Genomic DNA, 23902 nt, shown 5'->3' on the forward strand with positions numbered 1-23902 from the left:
TGGGACATAAAAAAAATCACCATTTAAATGTTCCAGCTGATCAATTTTTAATCAGTTTAAATATATAAACATGTATTTTAAGAACACTATCAACTTACCTAAAACCATGTAATTTATTTTCCCTTAATACCCTCTCCTGTCCTATGAGTCTTCCCTTGGTTATCTATCAGCCTTTCAGCTGTGTAAAAATTAGACATGCATTTTCTATTATAGCAGAAAAATTACTGCTACTTATGGAACATTAAGAATCTGTCAAATACATTCCACACAGCTCTAATAATAATTTTACTTTAACATTAAGCATAGCAATGAACTCCTTAACTGTGCGAATTAGTACAGTCAAAGTACCATGAATTCAGGGAAATGTCATAACTAAACAATGATGTTCTTTTTGAGTATCTAAAACAAAACAACACTTAAAAAAAAAAAAAAAACCACAAGTGGGGGCTAGAGATGACTTAGCGGTTAAGAGCACTATTTGCTCTTCTAGAAGACCCAGGTTCAGTTCCTAGTACCCAGTGACAGCTCACAAAAAAGATGGTCCAGAGGATCTGGTGCCTAGCCACACCTATAAGCCAAAACACCCATACACATAAAAAATTAATTCATGCCGGGGTGGTGGCGCACGCCTTTAATCCCAGCACTCGGAAGGCAGAGGCAGGCGGATCTCTGTGAGTTTGAGACCAGCCTGGTCTACAGAGCTAGTTCCAGGACAGGCTCCAAAGCCACAGAGAAACCCTGTCTCGAAAAACCAAAAAAGAAAAAAATTAATTCATTAAAAACAAACAAAAAACAAAGCTATTCCAGGACTTTTAAAAAAACAGTTAAGATTCTCAAGTATGGTAGGGACTGAATCCAGACCTGGAACATTCTAAAACTAAAGTAAACCTTTCTTTTGTTAGTATGCTTCTTTTGCTTTTCAAGACAGGGTTTCTCTGTATAACAGCCCTAACTGTCCTGGAAGCTGTTTTATAGACCAAGTTGGCCTCGAACTCATAGGTATCTCTGTCTGTAATGAGATTAAAAGTGTGCAATAGTAGTAAACTTTTAAAACTGCTTTCATTGCTTTATTAAGAGACATGGCCTCATAACACAGCCCAGGCTAACCTCAAACTTTCAATTCTCCTGCCTACCCACCTTCCAAATGGCGGGACTGCAGCCCAGTGCCATGGCCACTTCGATCAGGAGAACCCTTCCTTAAAAGTGATTCTTGGAAAAATGGGCAGTAGTTCACAATTACTGGGTCTGACTCTGAAATGCTGCAACCAGAAAGCACTATTTTTTTTTAAAAAAAAAGTCACTGTTTTTAGTTTACTTCTTTCAAAATAACAAGAAACTTGGTAACTGTTTTAGGAATAAAAATTCTGGTATGGTGGCACACCTAGTCCTAGCACTTAGGAGGCAGAGGCAAGTGAACCTATGAGTTTTAGGCCCTCTGGTCTATATAGTGAGCCCCAGAGAAACATACACCTAACTCTTACCTTACAAACAAACAAACCACAAAAGACTTAATTCATTCAAGTAGGGCCAACTGATGTAGGACAGTTGGGTCTGTGGCATCACCTTACCTTACTCTCGCTGATTTCTCGTATCCATTCTTTCACCAGGTTATTTAATTTTCCCAAAATTAAAATCCTGTTGATAAAGCAATTAACAAGTTATTCACTATTACAGATTAAATTATAAATAAACGGGTCACAAGGTTTTACTTTTGTTCTTGTTTTTGAGACATGCTCTTACCACATAGCCCAGGCTAACTTAGAACTCACAATCCTGACTCCCAGGTGCGAGAATTATAGTTATTTGCTACTATTTTAGGTTTTATTTCTATTTATTTACTTACTTGTTGTTTATGGATAAGGTTTTACTATATAACCCAGATGCCCACCATTGCCTCCTCAGAGCTGGGATTAATGTAATGGTGTGGGCCTGGCCTCAAAACTCACATTTTGTAAGAGATCAGAAACTTAAGAGGTTAAACATTGGCACTGATAACACTGGTTAAAGTATTTCCTTTTCTCCTGACAATCCTGCATTATAACCAAGAGCCATTGGAAATTTTTTTTTTAATTTTATGTGTATAAGTATTTTACCTGCATTTTATGTCAGTATACCACACATGTGCCTTGTGCCTACAAAGGCCAGGTCAGAAGAGGGCACTGAATCCCCTAAAACTGGAGTTACAGATGGGTGAAAACTACCATGTGGAACTGGAAATTCAACCCAGGTCCTCTGTAAGAGCTGAGTGTTCTTAACCTCTGAGTCAATCTCCAGTCCCCTTCAAAAATTTCAACTGAGCTAAGGGTAGCTTAGCAGTAGAGCCTTGCCCAATGTACAATGTTTAAACCCTAACCAAAACTGTTCTGCTCCCCTATTCCCCCCCGCCCAAAAAAATCATAATTAAGGCAATAGAACTCTGTATGGAACAAGTTCTCTCTAGGGAATATCAACCTGTATGAAACAAGCAAATAAGATTCAGAGTAACCTTATCTACAAAGTAAGTGAAGAATGACTCCGAATTTACTGAGTATAAACATCTTAAAGTTCACACATACATCTTACCTGCGCTGCAGTTCCTCTTCTTCTTCAAAAACCCCAAAGGGCTTCAGAGTCTCAATGAGTTTCTGTGTTAGCAGGCAGTCAGTCTCCTTGGGGGCTGCTAAGCTGATAGGAGAGGTAATGCCATAGTGCCTCTGTGGTGGCTGCGTTTGTTGTGATCCCTGCGTTGTAACTGGACTAAAAATGGAATTGGATAAACTTTCTTTACTGCCAAAAAATTCTACAATTTGAAATTAATCAATATGACTGGAACAAGTACTTTAGTAAAAATGTACTTCTACAGTTGATCCTTGTCATGTTCCCCAAACTTGTATTTTTTTTCAGACAGGAAATACAGGGCAACCCAGGCTGGCCATGAACCTACTTGCCTTAGCCCCAGATTGCTAGAACTACAGGCATGTATCACCATGCTCAACTCCAAATTTTTACTTTCGAAGACATTTTGCTTCACAACAAAATATATCTCTGTATACTTTGAAGTAAAATATATCAATAAATTTCTCTTCCCCCAGGAATTAACGTCACTGAAACACCAAACTAAATGGAAGAACCCATACCGACACACTGCCAGAGAGCAAGCAATACAGTAATATAGAACACACTGCTAGATAGAGTGCAATACAAAAAATAAACCTTTAAAAATGTAACAAGAAGTCCTTTTGCATTTCTAAAGCCCTAATAAACAACTGGGGTGGGGGTAGGGCTGTTTCAACTGAGCATCTGGTATACTGTAGCTCCAGCACTCAGAAGGCAGAGACAAGATTGCCAATAAATAATCCGGCCTACACAATGAGACCTGTCTTAATAAAGGAAAAGAAAACACTCTTTTTGACATAAGACACTCGCTGGATGACACATGTAATGGGGCAAATAGCATACAAATCCAACTTAAAGGGAAAGAGCTGTAGTCACACTAAGTTTCTGACACTTTTAGAAAATTATATACTTGATGAATATTATGCACTGAGTGCCAGGACACTTTTATGTTCAGACCTACTAAGCTCTGCTTTTGTCTTCTGATACTGACAGACAGATACAAGTGGTCCTGTTGCTGACCACTCAGCTATATGCTGTGTCTTCTAATCACTGTGCCCTGACCTACTTATGTGTTGTGTCAGCTTCCATTCAGACTGCAGTCACCATTATTGAATAAATAAGAATGTGATTTTATCTCCTACATTAAGGAACTCCCCTCTGGTCTCTTCAACCTATTCTTCTCAGGTGTGCTGCTTGCTGGGCTGCAGTGTTCCTTCTAAAAGTCACACAAACACCAAGCATTTTCTTAAAGTTAAGAAACTGAAGATTTTATTTTCCAAAATTATATAGAATCTATGATTAAGATATAGCTAATCTAACTGAATTCATGTCTTAAACATGACATGTGTTTACAACAGGAATGGTAGCAAACACATGTAACTCAAGAACTCAGGAGCAGAGGCAGGAGGATAATGAGCTGCAGACAGGCTGAGATAGCTACTTAGTAAGATGCCGTCTCATCGCCCTCCCCACCTCTAATACCTCAACCATACACACTTAGCCACGGCCCACACAACTAGACCAGTTTGTTATTCACTGCTGCACTGAGATTCTCCAACTACAGTCCTCCAGACTGTGCCAGGACTATACATTCAACCATAAATAATGTTTGCTTTGTTTCAGTTATGAAACAAGACTTTGTCATTTAACCTATGCTAAACTGCAACTTGTCACCCTCCTGCTACAGACTGGGAATGCTAGGACGAGAATGTGCTACCGTGCCCAGCTTTCCTAAATGGTTTTAACTTTAAGCTAGAAATTCAAGTATGGAACTTTCATAAGTGCATGCTAAAATCATGTTTTAGTGACTTTAAAACACAGTCCATCTCCATCTGTGTTGTTTCTTTGCTTTCTTCACCTTGGCTATCACCACTCAGTTCAGTTTGGATTATTAGTAAAATATGAACACCCACTTGTGCATTTTCCAGCCCTCATCATTACCACCCACCCCGCTTTTTTTTTATTTTTGTTTTTTGAGACAGGGCTGCTCTGTGTAGCCTTGGCTGTCCTAGAACTCACTCTGTAGACTAGGCTGGCCTCAAACTCAGAGAGAGACTCACAAGCCTCTGCCTCCTAGAACTAGGCATAAAATCCACCACTGCCCAGTCTTCAGGTTTATTATTTTCAGACCTACAAAAACTTGGAATGCTCTTGTCTAGGTCACTTTACAAGTGAACCAGGAGGCAGGTTCAGATTGTTATTTATTTATTTATTGGCTGTTTATTTTTCGTGACAGGATTTCTCTATGTAACAATGCTGGCTGTCCTGGAACTTGCTTTGTTGACCAGGCTGCCGTCCAACGCAGAGATCTGCCTGCCTCTTCATCTTGAGTGCTGGGATTAAAGGTGTGCACCACCACCGCCTGGCTTGGTTCAGATTTATAAATTCACGTAAAACTGTTCAATCTAGGGCCAGGCATGGTGGTGCACATCTGTAGTCTCAGAATTGAAGCAGAGGTAAATCAAGGTTATTCCTCCATTATATAGCAAGTTAAAAGACCAGCCTGAGCTACAAAAGCCCATGTCTTAAAAAAAAAAAAAAGCCGGGCAGTGGTGGCGCACACCTTTAATCCCAGCACTCAGGAGGCAGAGGCAGGCGGATCTCTGGGAGTTCGAGGCACCAAAGCTACAGAGAAACCCTGTCTCGAAAAACCAAAGGAAAAAAAAAAAAGAAAATTCAAAGAGGGTAACATTTTGAGGGAAAAACTCCCTTATGTCCATATTAGTTTCCATGCTAAAATGATGCGGAGATAAATCATATGCAGGTGTTTTTTTTTTAAATTTACTTTGACTCAAAATGTAATCATCTTGCTACTTTGTTTCATATTCAAAAAGCATAGAACATCTGTTATACATACACATGTGTACACACAAGCAAGCACACACCTCATCTAATTCAAAAGCATATACAACTTATATCAGGTTATGTACACTTTCACATGTGTACATATATAAGCACACACATATCATCTAATTCAAGTAAAACATGCATAGTAAGACAGGTAAAAACAGGGACTGGGGAGATGGCTCAGCAGGTAATATCTAATCCTAGCATTTTTATGGGAATGTGAGAGGTGAAGACCTTAGAACTGACCAGAAGAAGTACACTGGGCAGTGGCAAGAACATGACATTCTTCAGAATGAACACAGAAAGGTTAAGAACTCTTAAAAGTTGTAATTTCTGGGCTGGAGAGATGGCTCAGTGGTTAAGAGCATTGCCTGCTCTTCCAAAGGTTCTGAGTTCAATTCCCGGCAACCGCATGGTGGCTCACAACCATCTGTAATGAGGACTGCTGCCTTTTCTGGTTTGCAGACACACACAGACAAAATATTGTATACTGTATACATAATAAATAAATATTTTAAAAAAAGTTGTGATTTCTGTGCCACGGAGAAAGCACATGCACTGAGAACGGTGTATGTGTAGGTAGGTATGACTCTCTCACACAATTAAATAAAAGCAAATACACATTCTAAACACTGTGGTACTTGTTTTCAGAGTCCAAAATGTTCCAAGGAGAAACACTGTCATTATATTTTAAATAGAAAACTCACATTTTCCCATTTAACACTAGAAATTAAAGAGAGTAACAGGGCTGAGGATGTAAGTTGAGAGAACACTTGAACAGTATGAAAGACACACTGGAAAGAGGAAAGAAAAGCATGAGGAAGAGAGAAATCAAATACAGTGCTAAAAGCAAATTAAGATGTCTTTTTGCAATTGTTCAGTCTTCTTGTTTTTTTCAAGACAGGGTTTCCCTGTGTAGCTGTCTTGAAACTCAGAGATCTGCCTGCCTCTACCTCCCAAGTGCTGGGATTAAAGGTGTACACTACCCAGCAACTGTTCGGTTTCTAACAAAACCAAGTATACCACTCAATTTAAACAAACTAGACCAAAACCCTACGGATGAAGCTCTAGTTCACCTCAGATATCGCCTTCATGTGCACAGCAGAGCCCCTCTTCTATGCCTGAAAACATCAGGCCACATCTACCACTTTTCCAGACATTATTCTACTTTGTTAGGTCTAGTAGCGAATGCCTCTGGTCCCAATACTTTGAGTGCAGGCAGGAAGATCAACAGTAGCTCTGTGTAAGTTCAAGATCAGCCTGTCTATATAAAACTGTCCCCCAAACATAAAAAAGAACAAACTCTGTTTCATGCTCTCCCTAATTAATGTACGAGGCCCCCAGCATGATGCTCAGCCTTACCTTAGGCCACAGCAATGCAGCCAGCTGAGCATGGTGTGGAACCTGACACACAGAGTCAAAATAAAAGACTTTTTAAAAAAAATCTTTCTATCTATCTAAATATCTTTTTTTTTTTTCGAGACAGGGTTTCTCTGTAGCTTTGTTTCCCTGTCCTGGAACTGGCTCTTTTAGACCAGACTGGCCTTGAACTCACAGAGATCCACCTGCTTAATCCACTGCTGGGATTAAGGCAGCGTGTGGCACACTGCCTGGCCTTTCTCTTAATTTTTCTTAAGTATATATCACAGACAGAAAACTAACAAGAGTTGTGAATATGAAAATATATACTTTAATCCCAGCACTGAGGAGATTAGAGGCAGGAGGATAGTGGCAAGCTCAAAGCATGGTCTACACTACAAAGTTCCAGGTCAACAAAGGCTAGAGAGACATCTCAAAAAAGAAAGGGTGTAGGGGCCAGTTTAGTCTTTAGACAGGGTTTCTCTGTGAAACAGTACTGGCTGTCCTGAACTCACTCTGTAGACTAGGCTGGCCCAGAACTCAGAGATCCAACTGCCTCTGGCTCTCTAGTGCTAGAACTTTAACTCTAGCCATCTATGAAGTTCAAAGTTCCGACAATGAAAGATATAGCCTCTCCAACATTTTTTTAAGACAAGGTAGACAAGTCTAACCTAAACTCCATCACGTTTTAAAACAACAAACTGGGCATAGAATTCTAGGCTTAGAATTCTAACAGTCTGGAGGCTGAGGCAGGAGAGTGGTCATGAGCTTGAAGTCTGGCTCTACTACAGAGAAAAGCTATCTCGGGGGATGGGGACGTAGTACCTAAGCCTCCTAGGGTGGCAAAACAAAACAACAACAACAACCATAAGATTGTCCAAAATATGGCCCCAAATTCTTATACAGATATACAACTGACAGGAACATCATGTACTCCAGTGCTATTCCAGAATGTGGGCATGCCTGACATCTATTCCGTTCACTTTTAATTGTTTCTTTTGACTTTCCACATACTAAAATCTGACCCTTCTCATACAAGGAACATACAAGATTATCTGACTCTACTGGAGCCCTATATGCGACACCATAGGAAAGACTAGAAACCATTCATGGCCCACCGGTGAAAGACTTTAGTAAATGTTTAGGAAATAACATGCCACACAACAGTAATTCACCTGGTGTGGTGGCACACACCTTTAATCCCAGCACTTGGGGACAGAGGTAAGTGGATCTCTATTTAAGACCATCCAGGGCTACAAAGAGAAACTCTGCCTGGAAACTCTAATATATATTTGTGTGTAATATAAATGTATATATATAACACATATGTATAAAATAATATAATAGTAATTCATAGGGTAGCAAGGGAAAATGCTCACAATGTCAGGTGAAAAGGCTGTGCAATTATGATGCTGAGAACTCAGTCCACACAGTGAGTCAAAGCACTTCACATAAGCACCAATTATCTTTTCTACTGCAAATAAAGACAGAAAACAACTCCCTAAGTTCACTGAGTCTCCATGTACTCTACCCTATGGTATCTCCTTACATCTTTCACAATGTGTACCCTTATGTTTCAGAACATGATGGAATGTACCATAATTGTAGCTACTATAGATAATGAGAAGTAAGATTAAAAGAATAGAAGGGTAAAGAAAGTGACACAAAACTGTAATTCTGGTACTTAAGAGGCTGAGGCAGGAGGATCTGGAGCTGAGGGCCAATGTAGGCTACAGAGTAAGAAACTAAAGGTTACTTGCCACCAAGCCTGACATCCTGAGGAGTCTAAACCAACTCACCAAACCCCTGGATCAACTCTCACAAATTGTCAACGAAAGCTATGTATCAGACACATGTGTGTGCAAACACATAAATAAATCTAATTTTAAAACTTTTTAATTGGGGGACTGGTGAGATGGCTCAACAGTTAAGATCACTGCCTACTCTTCTAGAGGTCCTGCGTTCAATTTCCAGCAACCACATGGTAGCTCTCAACCATCTATAATGGGATTTTATATGCTCTCTTTCAGCATTCAAGTGTACATGTGTGCAGATAGAGTACTCATACTTAAAAAAAAATCTTTAAAAAAAAGTTTTTAATTGGGCTAATATGGCTCAATGAGTAAAGGCACTTGCTTGCTGCCAAGCCTGACCAGATGAGTTCAGAACCACATGGTCTGAGGGTCTGAGAAAAACAACTCCCACAAGTTGTCCTTGTTCTCCCCCACACAAAAAAAATAAATGTAAAAATGTGAATTCTAGACCAGCCAGGGCTACAATGAGACCTGGTCTCAATCCCCTAAAGAACTGATGAGGGGGAAGGGGGAAGGAGGAGAGAGAATGGCCATGCAGAAGGGAAAGGGGTGGGGGAGGTAGTAGATGAATAACACAAAGACATGCCCTAGTACTGTTTTACCAAATTTCTACAAATTTACAATGTTTGCAAACATTGTATAAGCAGTAAAAAGAAATCTGGGCAGAAAAGGAATAAGGAACCTCTCAAAGGTACTGCAATATGTATTTAATATTAATTCTGGCGGCTGGAGAGATGACTCAGCATTTAAGAGCACTTGATGCTTACAGAGGACCACAAGAGTTCCCAGTAGTGTACCCATACTGGATGGCTCACAACCACCTCTAACTCTCTAGTCCAGGGGATCTGATGTGCTCTCTGACCTACATGGTCACACTTATGTACAAACACAGAGACAGAATAACTAAAAGTAACTATTTTAAGCATTCATACCCAGTCAGGTATAGTGGCTTGCCCTGTAATCTGAGCACTCACCGGCTGACGCAGAAGGATTTAAAAGAATTTGATGCCAGTCTAGGCAGGAATTTAGCATTAAACAGGTTTTACCTAAGGGGAATGAATAAAGTACGATGAAACCTAAGGCCAAACTGTCAATTCCAGGTTGACTGTGCAGGAAAAGGACACAGTCATTTTGTCAAAAGCTAGGTCACTTCCCTGTTCTTCCAAAGAATATTATTTTGTTATTTAATAAAAACGTATTTATTTGATTTTGTGTTTTGCTCCCTCCTCCTCTTTTTTTGGTTTTTCGAGACAGGGTTTCTTTGTAGTTTTGGAACCTGTCCTGGAACTAGCTCTTGTAGACCAGGCTGGCCTCAAACTCAGAGATCCGCCTGCCTCTGCCTCCTGAATGTGGGGATTAAAGGCGTGCGCCACCATCATCCAGTTCCTATGGGTGTTTCTAACTGTTCCTTTGCTACAGACTCTAAGGGAAGGGGGGTGCACTCCTGCATCAACTTCCCCAGGATAGCCTGGACCAGTCACAAAACACTGGGAAAAATAAAAACAGACATGATTTAAGCTTTTTCCTATTAATTTTTATTATGTTTTATTTACGTGGTGTGAGAGATCATGCCACAGGCTCATGTGTGGAGAGCAGAAAACCCTGTGGAGTTGATTGGCTTCTTCCATCTTTACTTGGGGTCTCTGGATTGAACCTGGATGCACTTTATCTGTTGAGCCATTTCACTCACCTGCCAGGAACTAATTTTAAAAATACATAGACAAGTTTGGAATGGTGTGTATCTGTAATCTCAGAAGGGAAAAGCTAAGACAGACAGGAGAAATGCCAGTTTGTAGCCAGCCTGCACTTGTAACACAAGTGCCTATCTCAACCCCACCCCCGAAATTGGGAAATCAAATATGGCTCCCAACATAAAATGGAAAACAACACTAGAATAAGAATATGGTATGGAATCCAGAGTCTGTTTATATTAGTACCTTTAAAATTATCAAGTATCAGGCTGGCACGATAGGTAAAGGCACCTATCACCAAAGCCTAATAACCTAAGTTCGATCTCCAGGACACAAGGGGAAAGAACTCAAAAGTTCTCTGGCCTCTGCATGAGCACCGTGGCATACACTTTACACATACACACAAGTCAACACATCCACACACATAAATGCAAGTGCATCAATCTAACCAATTTAAAGAATTGTCTTAGTTAGGTTTCTTTTGGCTGTTATAAAATACCATGATCCCCACAGAGGTCTGATCTCCAAAATATACAAAGAACTCAAAAAATTCGAACACCAAAAGATCACATAATCCAATTAAAAAAAATGGAGTACAGACCTAAACAGAGAACTCTCAACAGAGGAATCTAAAATGGCTGAAAGACACTTAAGGAAATGTTCAACATCCTTACTCATCAGAGAAATGCAAAGCAAAACAACTCTGAGATTCCATCTTATATCTGTAAGAATGGCCAAGACAATTATCACATGTACTCACTCATAGGTGGTTTTTAAACATAAAGCAAAGAAAGCCAGCCTACAAACCACAATCCCAGAGAACTGACAACAATGAGAACACCAAGGGAGACTTATACAGATCTAATCTACATGGGAAGTAGAAAAAGACAAGATCTCCTGAGTAAATTGGGAGCATGGGAACCTTGGCAGAGGGTTGAAGTGGGGAGGGTAGAGGCAGGGAGGGGAGCAGAGAAAAATGTAGAACTCAATAAATATCAATTAAAAAATAGCTGGGGAGTGGTGGTGCATGCCTTTAATCCCAGCAACTCTGTGAGTTGAGGCCAGCCTGGTCTGCAAGTGCTAGTTCCAGGGCAAGCTCCAAAACTACTGAGAAACCCTGTCTCGAAAAAAAACACAAATAAATAAATATCATGATCAAAGTAACTAGGAGGAAGGGTTTATTTCTGCTTACAGTTTAGAGTCCATCATGAAGAAGTCACGGCAGAAACTCGAGCAGAGGCCGTGAAGGAACACTGCTTCCTAGTTTGCTCTTCACACCTTGCTTAGTTTGCCTTTCTTATATAATAGAGAACCACCTACACAGATGTAGTACCGCCCACAGTGGGCTGGGCCCTGGGCCCTCCCCTCCCTTATCAATCATTAAGCCAAGAAAATGCCCTACAGAGGTGCCTACAATCTGATTCATTTTCTCAGTTGAGGTTGTTTTCCCTGATCACTTCTGCTTACGTCAAACAGAAAAAAAACCTAACCAGAACAGAAGCCGTTATCACCTTCATCACTGCCTTGAACATTATAACCCAATGTTGTACAATATTTTAAAAAGTTTAAAAAGCTGTTGTGGACATTAAAGATACAGAATTAAAGGCAAAAAGAAATGAGAACTAGCTAAGCATCCCAATGGTCTTTTTCTTTTTTTTAAAGGAAAATAATGGTTTTCCCCTGCCCCCTCACCCCAAGACAGGGTTTCTCTGTAGCTTTGGGGCCTGTCCAGGAACTAGTTCTGGTAGACCAGGCTGGCCTTGAACAGAGAGCCGCCTGCTGGAATTAAAGGCGTGTGCCACTGCAGCCGGGGGAGGGGGGGAAGCAAAATTTTAAAATACTTGTCTAGAGACAAATGAAGACTAAATTTAGGTGTACTACTAACATAAAATTGACTTACCAAGTAATCAAGCCAGAAGACATCATTTTTGCCTCAAGTAAAAACGATGAAGGTGTTCATGGACTAGGAATCAAACATGTTCATTAACATGTTTAATAGAAAACAGCATTTCAAAAATCATAATCACTTAACTGAGCAGCAAACAATTCTCTTACAACATTAACCTCCAATCTTGAAGCTGACTTCCCAGTCTCAGTCAAATACTACCTATACACACACCCACACACCATAAAGATCTGAGTTCAGATTCCTAGCTCCAAGTGTCTATAACCCGAGCCTTTGAGGAGAAGGGAGAAAGTTCAGATGGATCCCTGGAACTCACTGGTCAACCAGTATAGCTGAATCAGTGGTCTCCAGGTTCAGAAAGATCCATCTCAAAATGAAAATAGAAAGCAACAGATGACATCCCTGGCCTCCACAAGAACATGCACAGATGTGTGCACCTTCATCCACACATACATGTGTTCTCCAATTAGAAAATTGTTTTTCCAAAGATTTATTATTAGAATACCTTTTCCTGTCCCTCTCTTCTTCCGTTAGCCTGCTCTTGTTTGTTAATACTGTCTTGTTATTAAACTGTGTGGTTTTTTTTAAATACTTCAAATGCAGTGCACTAAAGTTGCAGACTTAAAAAAAAAAATCACTTTTTACCAAAAAACTGTTCTACATATTATGTCCATGACAGTACATCATACATGTGTGAAAATGTCACAATGAAACTATTTTGTAAAAACAATAACAAAAAAAACCTTACAATATATGCTAGTAATAAACTGCTCTCTGCTGTTTGAGACAGGGCCTTATTATGTAGGTTAAGCTCGACTCAAACCTCTCTCCTCCGCTTCCAGCGCTGAGATTATAGGTATGCATCACATGTACACTTCAAGAAGTGCATGCACCATGGGATTCCTAAGGCTCAAGGAGCATTCCTCATCACTGCCTTACACATGACTGCAAATACCAAGAGCAAAATCAAGAGAAGCTTTCAACCCTGTTAAAAGGCCCTCAGTGATGGCCCACAACCATCCTGCACCAGGAGACCACACTAAGTCACAGCCACATTGTGTCCACCAGCTGGACCCAGCTCTACCTTTGATCAGGCAAGCCCTCCCATTCTCTTCTAGTAAATGACGTCATAAACATACAAGGGAACTACTGTCTTCTCCAAGTCTCACTAAATAGTTCCAACAACTTCAGCAACATTCTGGGTGTGGCATGGATGCAAACACTGATGCTGGTACAAATGATTTGGCCATTAGCGTAAGGCAAGAATAAAATGTATGATACATACTTTACATTAATGCAGTTCCTATTTTTTTATTTTATTATTTATTTATTTTGGTTTTCAAAGAGAGGGTTCCTCTGTGTAGCCCTGGCTGTCCTGGTCACTCTGTAGACCAGGCCAGACTTGAACTCAGAGATTCTGTTCTGTCTAGGATTAAAGGCATATGCCATCACCTCCTAACTAACATAGTGGTTCTTGAACCAACAAACTATGTACTTTAAAGTACATCTGAAAAAGTCTTGAGGCATCTGTGTTGTTGCCACTTCGAGGAAATCACTGGGGTAAGGCTGCCGACATCTACTAAGCTGAGGTCAGAGGCACTACTAAAGAAAGACCCTAGAAGACACAGGAAGACCTCCCTTAAAAGGAATTATGTGGCTTAATGTCAACAGCATTAGGTGAGAAACTTTCTTAATGGACTTCCAGAACTTTCAAGTGTTTTTTAAAAGCGTCTTTGTTTTCTCCATAATTCTTCAAAGTATCACCACTACAGCAGCATTTTTCAAATTGTTTGTAATTATATTCAAAATTTAGACAAAACATGCACCTGTGAATGCAATGATTCAATCCACTCTGACCCCGACCTTTCTCCTGAGATGTCTACACTTCAATCCCAATTTACATGCCCAAATTTAAAAGGCACACCAAAACCACAGTTTGTCGAACACAAAATATCTAGGAAATCACAACTCAGTACATCAAAGGCACCAAATTAATGTCAAGTGGCACCAGAAGACAAGAAGCAAGGCAAGCCTTCCATGGAGAAATGAGGTTAGCAGTGTCAGAGGCTCTCAGAAAGCAAAGTAATGAGAAGGAAGGCCTGGCCTTCTCAACTAGGCAGTCTTCCGTTGCTTTGTATTAGTAAGAGTACCAGTACTATCTGGGTTAAGATAGGACAGCTTGTGAGAAATTGGCTGTAGAGTTCAAATCCCATGAAACAAACCTTCATTTTATACATTTGAAATAAATCGCAAAGATTAAAGCGCTTAGAGCCTGGAACTGGAAGTTTCTGTAACTCTGAAGTGCCCCTGCTCATCTTCTCAAGCGTGCTGAGACGGAAACGCAGACTCTCCTTCCTATCTGCACCCCCACACATAAATTACTTAACGTTATTTCTAATCTGAAGTCTTTCCCTTTAGGATGTGCGTCCATCTTTTTTACTACTGATGTATCAGGAGCAGTCAACAGGAGTTAAGACAAGGTTACCACGTGACAACACTCCAACCATTCACATTTATTTGAATCCCAATGAAAAAAAATACCAAAGTTTATAGACTCGTGCTTTACTTTACCCTCGCTCCCTGAAGAATGACTCAACGGGAACTTCGCGGGTTTTACATCGATATAGTAGCTAGTAAGCCTAACAAATGTTATCCTTACAGAAATAAAACACATCCAAAGGGTCTCTGAACAAAACATCAGGGTCTCTCAACAAAAACGAAGAGGCCAAAGGATCCATTTTTAAAGTATTAAGTACAATCCGAGGGATCCCATATTGATGCTGTGTCAAAATTAACTGCCTCTCCTGTTATGAAAGAAAAGTAGTCGCACAACCTAAGCCTTCACACGGAAGCAGAACACACGCTCTTATCTACTTCTAGATTCCAACAATGGGATGGCCAATCTCTTAGGAGAAAAAAGGGAGAGGAAGAAAATTAAGAGAAAAAGAATCAAGGTAAAGTCTGTAAAGCAGACCTAGTGGGATTAGAAGGCCTGGGTGAATTCGCTCAAAGCCTACACTCAGAATCACAACGTGAGTGACCCGCGGACCGGAGGGATCAGGAAGTGCGCCCAAGCTGGGTTGCCCAGTCAAAACAAAGCCGGGAAGGCGCCGCCCGCAGCCCGGCGTTCGGGAGCTATCCCCGGCCCACCAGCGCGGCCGGCACCCTGATCCCGCTCCTCACCCGCTCCATGGGGGGAAGCGGAAGTGTGGGACTCGGGGGCAGGACGGCGCCATGGTGAAAAAGAGACAGGAAGGGACCGGGGTGACTCGGACCGCCAGTCCGCAGCGGGCGCCGTTCTGCTCCTGGGTCTTAGCGAGGGACTCTAGTCCAAGAAGCCGGAAGCGGCGGCCCAGGCCGCCCGTGCGCCTCCCCTCCCCCTTCGCCGCCCCCGGGGCCCGGCCGGCGTGCGCCTCACTCAGCACGCCAATCACTTACAACGGCATCGTCTCCGGCGCCGGCACCGCCCAGTCACTTCCCCCCCGCGACCGCCGCCGCCGTCCTGGGCATGATCCACCGAGGCGGGAGGGACGGTGGCCTGCCTCAGCCCCAGGGCCAACCCAGTCCCGCACCCGCGCCCCGCCGCTTTAAGCGCTTCTCCTCCTTCCCCTTCGTCCTAACATGGCGCCCGAGCGCTACCACAGCAACGTTCTAGAACCGCTGACGCCGCCACGCACACGGAGCGCGCGCCTGCGTACTCGCCTTGCGAAGAAGCATGGCCTCACGGGAAATGTAGTTCTTAAGGTGGCCTAGACCTGTCCTCGGTGATCTCACGCTGTTGTGGTGGTGCGTGGGATTGGTGCGGGAGGCTCCGAGCGACAGGCAGTAGTTCCTTAGCGCGGTGACGCTGTCGTGGCAGATAAGGGTGACGCAGCCGGGACAGCAATGAGAAGGGGGCGCGGTCCAAGCAGGCGCCGGGGATGACTGGGACTGGGCTGTTGGTTGCCAGCTGCTGCCTCGCCGCTTCGTGGGAGCATTGCCTACTGGACAGCGTTGCGAAGACTTAAATGCGAAGGTGCCCAGCATAGAGCCTGGCCCATAAGTGTGACAGTGGGTCCCCTTTCTTAGCGACGGCCCTAGTGTCTGGGTTGCCCAGCAATGTGTTTCTGATGCCAAACGAACAAATATGCAGGATTCTAGACCATGGGATTAGTTAGATAAAGTTGACAGTAACCATTAGAATTTTGGTGGGTCTAGTTTTGGGTTTTTTTTTTATTTGTTTGTTTGTTTACTCGTTATCTTTTTTTATGTTTTTGTTTTGTTTTGTTTTGCTTTTGTTTGTTTTTCGAGACAGGGTTTCTCTGTGGTTTTGGAGCCTGTCCTGGAACTAGCTCTGGTAGACTAAACTGGCCTCGAGCTCACAGAGATCCACCTGCCTCTGCCTCCTGAGTGCTAGGATTAAAGGCGTGCACCACCACCTCCCGGCTTTTTGTTTTTTAGTAAGAGAAGGTCCCATATAAACTGGCCCTTCCGCTTCCACCTCCTGCGTGCTGGGGATTACAAGTGTGCTGTAACACCACAGCTTTTATGTGATAGATTGGCGTATACTTCTAGGTGCAGATATGTCCCTTGTCTTGGCGTATACTTCCAGGTGCAGATATGTCCCTTGTCTCCCCGTTTAAGAAAAATTAGCCACGGTGGTACACACCTTTAATCCCAGTGTTTAGAAGGCTGGGGCAGGCAGATCTCTGTGAGTTCAAGGTCAGCCTGGTCTGCAAAGTGAGCTCCAGGACAGCCTGGGCTGTAACACAGTAAAACCCTGTCTCAAAAAAAAAAAAGTTAATCCAGTTGCGTGGGTAGTTCAAGGTCCTGATTATAGGACTACCCCCGGGAAGGAGGACCTGTCCCTTGTAAAGTGGGTTCATCTTAAAATAACCGTATTTTTCCTTCCTAAAATCTCTACCCCCCGGCACGGACTCTAACATGGGATTGGGTAGAGTATTCTCACCATTGTGAGTCATATTAGCAATGCCCAACTATTCCTTTTTCTTCTGTCTTTCTTTCCAGCCAAAGCTTAAAAACTTAAGGATGAAGCTTTTGAGGTCCCTGGTACGTAGGGTTTCCTTATTCCTTCACCAGAACTTCTTCCCCACCACGTGTCTGTCCGCTTCCAGCCAGCTGACCTCCCTGCAGGCTTATCTCAAATGGCAGGGCTTTCCCCCTTCTCCTGGCAGTTGTGAGATTTACAGCTTGCCTGCCTTGGAGATTTTCTTTTTAAACTCTATCCTTGAGCTTCCATTTGAGCTTTTTCTTAAAGTCTTTTATCAATGAGACCAAGAACCCCAAGAAGGCCCCCCATATCCTGATATCCTATGGCAACTCCCCATAGTTTTCCACTCATTTCTTTCTTGCCTTTTTATTAATAATTGGCTGAGAAAACTAACCCTATCCTGCACCTTTAGATGCCATCACTAGTGATGGCACTCAGGTTTTGGGGTTGGTTAGTTTGGTTTGGTTTTTCGAGACAGAGTTTCTTTGTGTAGCCCTGGCTGTCCTGGAACTCACTTTGCTTTTTTTTTTTTTTTTTTTTTTTTTTTTTTGGTTTTTTCGAGACAGGGTTTCTCTGTGGTTTTGGAGCCTGTCCTGGAACTAGCTCTTGTAGACCAGGCTGGTCTCGAACTCACAGAGATCCGCCTGCCTCTTCCTCCTGAGTGCTGGGATTAAAGGTGTGCCCCACCAGGGCACTCTACCACGTGAGCAAGATCTGAAGCTAGTTGGGCGGTAGTAGCACAAGCCTTTAATCCCAGCACTTGGGAGGTAGAGGCAGACGGATTGCTGTGAGTTTGAGGCCAGCCTAGTCTACAAAGTGAGTTCCAGGACAACCAGGGTTGTTATACAGAGAGACCCTACCTCAAAAGAAAAAAAAAAGGAACATATTAAAACGTTAATCCCTGGGTTACATATGTATGTCTTATCTGTTAAATTTCAAATATTATTTCAATGAAGCATTGGCCATTCATTGTAATATAGCTTTTTAATGATTCTACTTTAGGATTCCCCATAACCCCTCACCCTCCAAGCCCCTGGAAAAGTGCTTTTTCAAATTACAAGTTTAACTTGAGCTCTTCTTTTGAAGCCCCATGGCCCAGCACTGATGAATAGTTACTGCATGTCAGGGTTGTTCTTGAAGAGATATTCTGCCTGCAACAGAGAGGAAACAATTGATTTTTCATGTTTCAAGTCTTGGGGGGGGCTGCATGCCCACCGAGATACAGGTATCCATGTGGCAATCAGAAGACAACCTCAGGTATCAGTTCTAACCTTCCACAAATTGCTTGAGACAGGCCCTCTGTGTTCATCAAACTAGCTGGGCTGTGGGCTTCTGGGGGACTCTCCTGTCTCTGCCTCTCATCTCACCATAGGAGTATTGGAATTGCAAACACAGGCCATAGCACCCAGCTTTATATACTTTCTGGGCGTCTGAAGTCAAGTCCTCACACTTTGAGTAGTAAGTGCTCTACACAATAAGTCATTTTCCCAGGCAGAAGTTAACAAATTACAAGGCATTTATTGCCACATGTTTGTGCTACCAGTGTTTACGAGTTTAAGGGTATATAAATTCCTTCCTTCCCAATAAGAGATTAAAGAACTTATATAACAATAGATAAAAGAACATGGATGGGACAATGGCACAGGAACCCTCACTCCTAGCAGAAAAGCTATTGACAGGTGATACTGCTAAAGGAGGGGGAGTCAGTTTTCTTTAGGGACGTAGTCCATGGTGGGTTGCCCATGTCCCTAGGGAAACACTAATCAGACTCAGTGGTTTATTTAAAAAAAAAAAGAAACAAACACAAAAGGCCATGAAGTTGGAAGGGGGTGTGGGAGGATGTAGGATCTAGGAGGAACTTGAGGCTAAGAGGAGAAAATAGGATCAGAATATGTTATGTGTATATGAAGTTCTCAATATATTTAAACTATATATTTATTTTTACAAAGGAATACTCAGAGGAGGAGAAAGAAGAAATCTTACCGTAAACCATGACTATATTAGAAGCGATTTCCTGAGCAATGAGATGTGTATTCTCTCAAACTCACATAGATTTCTATTAAATTTCAGTCATGCTTCAATGTGATATTTTGAAAATTAAATCTTGGGGCTAGAGAGATGGCTCAGCAGTTAAGAGCACTTGCTGCTCTTGCAGAGGACCTGGGTTTGATTCCCAGCACCCATAACCTCCTATAACTCCAGTTCCATGGAGTGTAATGCCCTCTTCGGGCCGCTGTAGGAACTACACACACGTAGCGTACATAGATACATGCAGGCAAAACAACCATATACATAAAATAGATAAACCTTTAAAATTTTGCTTTAAAGAAATCTTACCAGAAAATCCACGGGGTCCTCAGGTCTCACCTTGCAACACTCATTGAGCCCCTGCATGAGCGTGGGCATCACGTAGGTCATCAGGTAGTTTCTCAGGGGGATGGACTGTGCCTCCAGCAGCTCCCTCTCTTCTCTCTTCACTTCCTCTAGCCGTTTATTCTGAGGACATAGAGCACATGGGCACGGGGAGATGCAGAGTCAGAAGAGCAATGAGAGCATTTGACACTGCTGTCCCCACAGGACAGTAAGACTAGACCCTGCTGAACAATGTCACTCTGGCCTTTCCATCAGCAGAAAAGGATGCAATGGTGTACTGAGAAAGCCAACCATGTGCTAACCACTGTCTTTCTTTATTGCTCTGTGTTTTTTATTCCTGTGCCCTTTAAAAACTTAGAAGAAGCCTTTTGTTGTTGTTCATGTACAAAGTATTGGGTTTTACTGGGGCATTTTGAAACATAATTTGTTTTTGTTTATCCTCTTTCCAAACCCTTCTCCTTCACCTCCTCACTGCTCATCTGCATTTGTGTATGTGCATTCATGTGTGTGTGTGTGTGCGTGCATGTGCGTGCGTGTGTGTGCGTGTGCGTGCATGTGCGTGCGTGTGTGCGTGTGTGTGTGTGCGTGTGTGTGCGTGTGTGTGCGTGTGTTGACCAGAGGACAATCTCAGGTGTAATCATCATGAATGCTGTCTACTGACTTTGAAGCAGGGACAGGATCTCATTGACCTGGGGCTCATCAGTTAGGATAGACTGGCTGACTACCAAGGCCCAGAGATCCTCTTTCCTCTGCCTCCCCAGCATTGGTATTACACAAGCATGCCATTATGTCTGGTGTTTGATACCAGTTCTGTGTAGCCGCAGTAAAGAGACAAAGAGACGGCTTTCATACTGCCATCCTCAGGAGCAGGAGGCATTCCCTTAATAAAAGATTTATTTTTTTATTTTTAGTTATGTGTATGTGTGTGTATGCCATATGAGTGCAGGTATCTAAAGAGACCAGAAGAGGACATTGGATCTCCTAGACCTGGAGTTATGGGTAGTGACCAGCTGCCTGTCCTGGATCCTAGGACCCAAACCAAGGTGGCCAGAAGAGCAGCAAGTGATGTTAACTACTCAGAAACCTCTCCAGCCCCAGTCCCTAATCTTTTAGGGACCTTGAATAAGGCCAAACCAGGAATCGTGGCTTTGACACAGAAAAGAATGTCAGGCTCAGCCAGTTCTTGGGGGAGGTTTTTGTTAATCAAAGATATCAAGAATCAAACAAGGGAGTCACAGAGAACCAGAGATTTCAGAAAGAAGGGCATGGCCAAGTGTGGGTGTGTGCTTCCCAAGGGAACGTGGAGGAGTAAGGCATACCCAGGCAGCATCCTACAGATTCTTCAAAGAGGAGTCACAGGAGTGTTAGTAGCAATTGTCAGAGTCCATCACCAACATTTTAGTAGCTCTTGAGTTATATCTCAAAAGGTTGCTAAGAAACTTTTTTTTGTCTCTTCTTTTTATGGTGGGTGAATTTATAGGGTGGCTCCAGAGGCCGTGAGGATTGCACGAGGAACACATATCCTTTCCTTGGTTCTAGAAAAGTTTAGATTCATAGCAGGGAAAGGAGACTGGCCTGAAGCAGTTGTTAACTGTGCGGGGCTTTTGTTTATTTGCTGGTGAAAGCCAGACTTTGTAGTGAGCAGCTCCTCTCCTGCCTCATTTCTCCAAGGCTTTCCCTTGGAGTCCTTCTACTCTGCCTCGTGACAATACAGTGCAGGACCCGGTGCTTCCCACACAAGCATGCCACTGGCCAAGTAATCCCTGTCCTCCCGTCCCCTGCCCTGTCTCCCATCTTCTTATCCTTGTCTTTTTCTGTTCTTTATTTGTAGTGTTTTTGAAGCAGGGTCTCATGGAGCCGGGGCTGGGCTAAGATTTGCTCAGTGGGTGCCCCCCTGCCTCTGCCTCACAGACGTTGGACTTGTACTCCACCATGCCTGCAGTTCTCATTGTGCTCTTGAATTCTGTTTGCAAGTATTTTGTTGAGAGTTTTTGCATCTGTGTTCATCAAGGAAACTGCTGTTTTTTCTCCTTTGTGTCTTTATCTGGTTTTAGTATCATGGTAATAATGGCTTCACAGAATGTATTTGGTAGAGTTCCTTCCCAAACTAGTTTGTGGATCAACTTGAGAAGTATTAGAGTCTTTCTGATAAGTTTAGTAGGGGCTGACAAGATGGCTCAGTAAGTAAGGGTGCTTGTTACAAAAGCAAGAAGACAGTTCAGATCTCCCACATAAAACATCAGGCATGGGAGCTGGAGAGATGGCTCAGTGGTTAAGAGCACTGGCTACATTCCCAGAGGGCCCAGTTATGATTCCCGGCACCCATATGGCAGCTTACAACTACCTGTAACTCCATGTCAGGGAATCCAATGTCCTCTGTGAACACATAGACATCCATGCAGACAAAATAACCATCAATACACATTGTCATATGCGCTCTAACCCTAGATCTAGGAGTAATGGGGTACAGAGAAAAGAGAGGCACTGGGTTAGCTGGCTACCAGCCTAACTTTAGGTTCAGTGAGAGACCTTGTCTCAAAGGAATAAAATGAAGAGTGATATGCAGGACACCTTACAAACACCTCTGGTCTCTGCATGCTCACACATGTACATAAAACACATACAATCACAAAAATAGACACACACAGCCGGGCGATGGTGGCACACGCCTTTAATCCCAGCACTCGGGAGCCAGAGGCAGGCGAATCTCTGTGAGCTTGAGACCAGCCTGGTCTACAGAGCTAGTTCCAGGACAGGCTCCAAAGCCACAGAGAAACCCTGTCTTGAAAAACCAAAAAAAAAAGAAAAAAGAAAAAAAGAAAAAAAATAGACACACACATGCAGACACACATATTCACAGAGAGAGACACATACAGAGACAGACACACAGAGACACACACATACACATAGACACAGATATACAGATACACACACAGACACACATACACACAGAGACATAGACACACAGAGAGACACACAATACACACGGAGACACACACAATACACACACACACACTTTGTGCACAGTGGCTCAGTATGATTCAGGAGTGAATCCGTCTGCTCCTGAGCTCTTTTTGTGAGAGAGTTTTAGTTATTGCTTCAATACCCCCAGTTGTGGTTGGAATGTTTAAATTATTTATAGCTTCTTGATTTAATTTTAGTAGGTCAATTTTGGTAGGTCATATGAGTTTAGAAATTTATCCACTTATTCTAGAGTTTCCAGATTTTTGGAATATAAATTTTCAAAATATTCCTTCACGTGCATTCAGACTCCCCGGAAGCCTGTGGCTACAGGTCCTTTTTTATCTCAATGTTACTCATTTGAGTCGCTGTCCCTCTCTTTTTGTTAAACGTTGTGGATCTTAATCTTTCCCAAGGACACTTTGTGCATCCTGTGCATCCAGTCGTTCTTTCACTAGGTCATTATTCTACCCATCTCTGTTTCTCACCATCTGTAGATGTAGGCGTTGGTTTGGCTCTTTGTTTCTACAGTGCTCTGAGGTCTGTCATTAAGATTTTTTGGACATAGGGTCTCACTGTGTAACCCCAGCTGTCCTGGACCCCACTATGTTGACCACGATGACCTTGAATTTATGGAAATTTGTCCTTCTGAATGCTGGGATTAAAGGCATGTGCCCTCGTGCCTGGGTCTACAGGGTTTTAGTGTTTTCTTTTTCTTATTTGAGCACTTTTAGCTCTAACCCGTCCTCCTAGGACTGCCTGGCTGGTGTCCCAGAGGTTCAAGTAGGCTGTGCTCTCGTCGCCTGAGGCATTCCTCAATTTCCTCCTTGAGTTCTTCAATGACTATTCATTCAAAATTGTGCTGTGCCCTCTCCACATATGTATGCAGTTTCTGAAGTTTCTCTTGCTTGTGTTTTCTAATCAGAACTCCACTGCGGTCTGACACAAGGAATTTTTTGAAAATTTTGCATTTGTTAAGGGCTACTGTGGGGCAGGCGATGTTAGAGAAAGTTTCACATGCTGCTGAGGACAACGTGTGTTCCCTATCAGCCGGATGGAATAGTCTATAGATACATGTTAGATCTGGCTGAGCGGTGTTAGAGCTTAGCAATGATGCTTTCTTGGTGAGTTTTTGTTTGGAAGACTTCTCTAAATATGAGACTGGGATATTGAAGTCTCTCACTACTGAAGGGTCCAAGAATAAGAATATAAACATGTAGATTCCAGAAATAGGAATGTAGAAATAAAGAAGTATAAAGTTGTAAGCCTAGGAGAATGAGAACAGACTGTTAGCAGCTTTCTTAGTAGCTTAACGATTAACTATTAGCAGTGGGTTACTCTGCTTTACAACCCAGAGCTCTATTTA

General features: G+C 42.5%; 2 protein-coding genes across 5 annotated transcripts in view; both read right to left on the reverse strand.

Annotated features, from left to right (window-relative positions):
- Positions 1-15889, reverse strand: part of Papola (poly(A) polymerase alpha) — a 52234-nt gene extending 36345 nt beyond the window's left edge. For 2 of the 4 annotated variants that reach the window (XM_075947730.1, XM_075947728.1), the window contains exons 1-3: positions 15651-15889; positions 2563-2736; positions 1569-1635 (exon numbers count right to left, since the gene is read on the reverse strand). In XM_075947730.1, the coding sequence (XP_075803845.1) occupies positions 1569-1635; positions 2563-2736; positions 15651-15658 (249 nt within the window). In that variant the 5' untranslated portion in view covers positions 15659-15889. Of the gene's footprint in view, positions 1-1568; positions 1636-2562; positions 2737-12206; positions 12270-15650 lie in introns of all 4 variants that reach the window. The other 2 variants (XM_075947727.1, XM_075947729.1) reach the window with 2 other exon arrangements.
- A 2284-nt stretch (positions 15890-18173) lies between these two features.
- Ak7 (adenylate kinase 7) overlaps positions 18174-23902 on the reverse strand; it is a 59569-nt gene continuing 53840 nt past the window's right edge. Inside the window, exons 17-18 of the mRNA XM_075947611.1 lie at positions 19540-19698; positions 18174-18353 (exon numbers count right to left, since the gene is read on the reverse strand). Coding sequence (XP_075803726.1) covers positions 18315-18353; positions 19540-19698 — 198 coding nt within the window. The 3' untranslated portion in view covers positions 18174-18314. The remainder of the gene's footprint in view (positions 18354-19539; positions 19699-23902) is intronic.

Source organism: Microtus pennsylvanicus, chromosome 14, assembly GCF_037038515.1.
Source record: "Microtus pennsylvanicus isolate mMicPen1 chromosome 14, mMicPen1.hap1, whole genome shotgun sequence".
NCBI lineage: Eukaryota > Metazoa > Chordata > Mammalia > Rodentia > Cricetidae > Microtus > Microtus pennsylvanicus.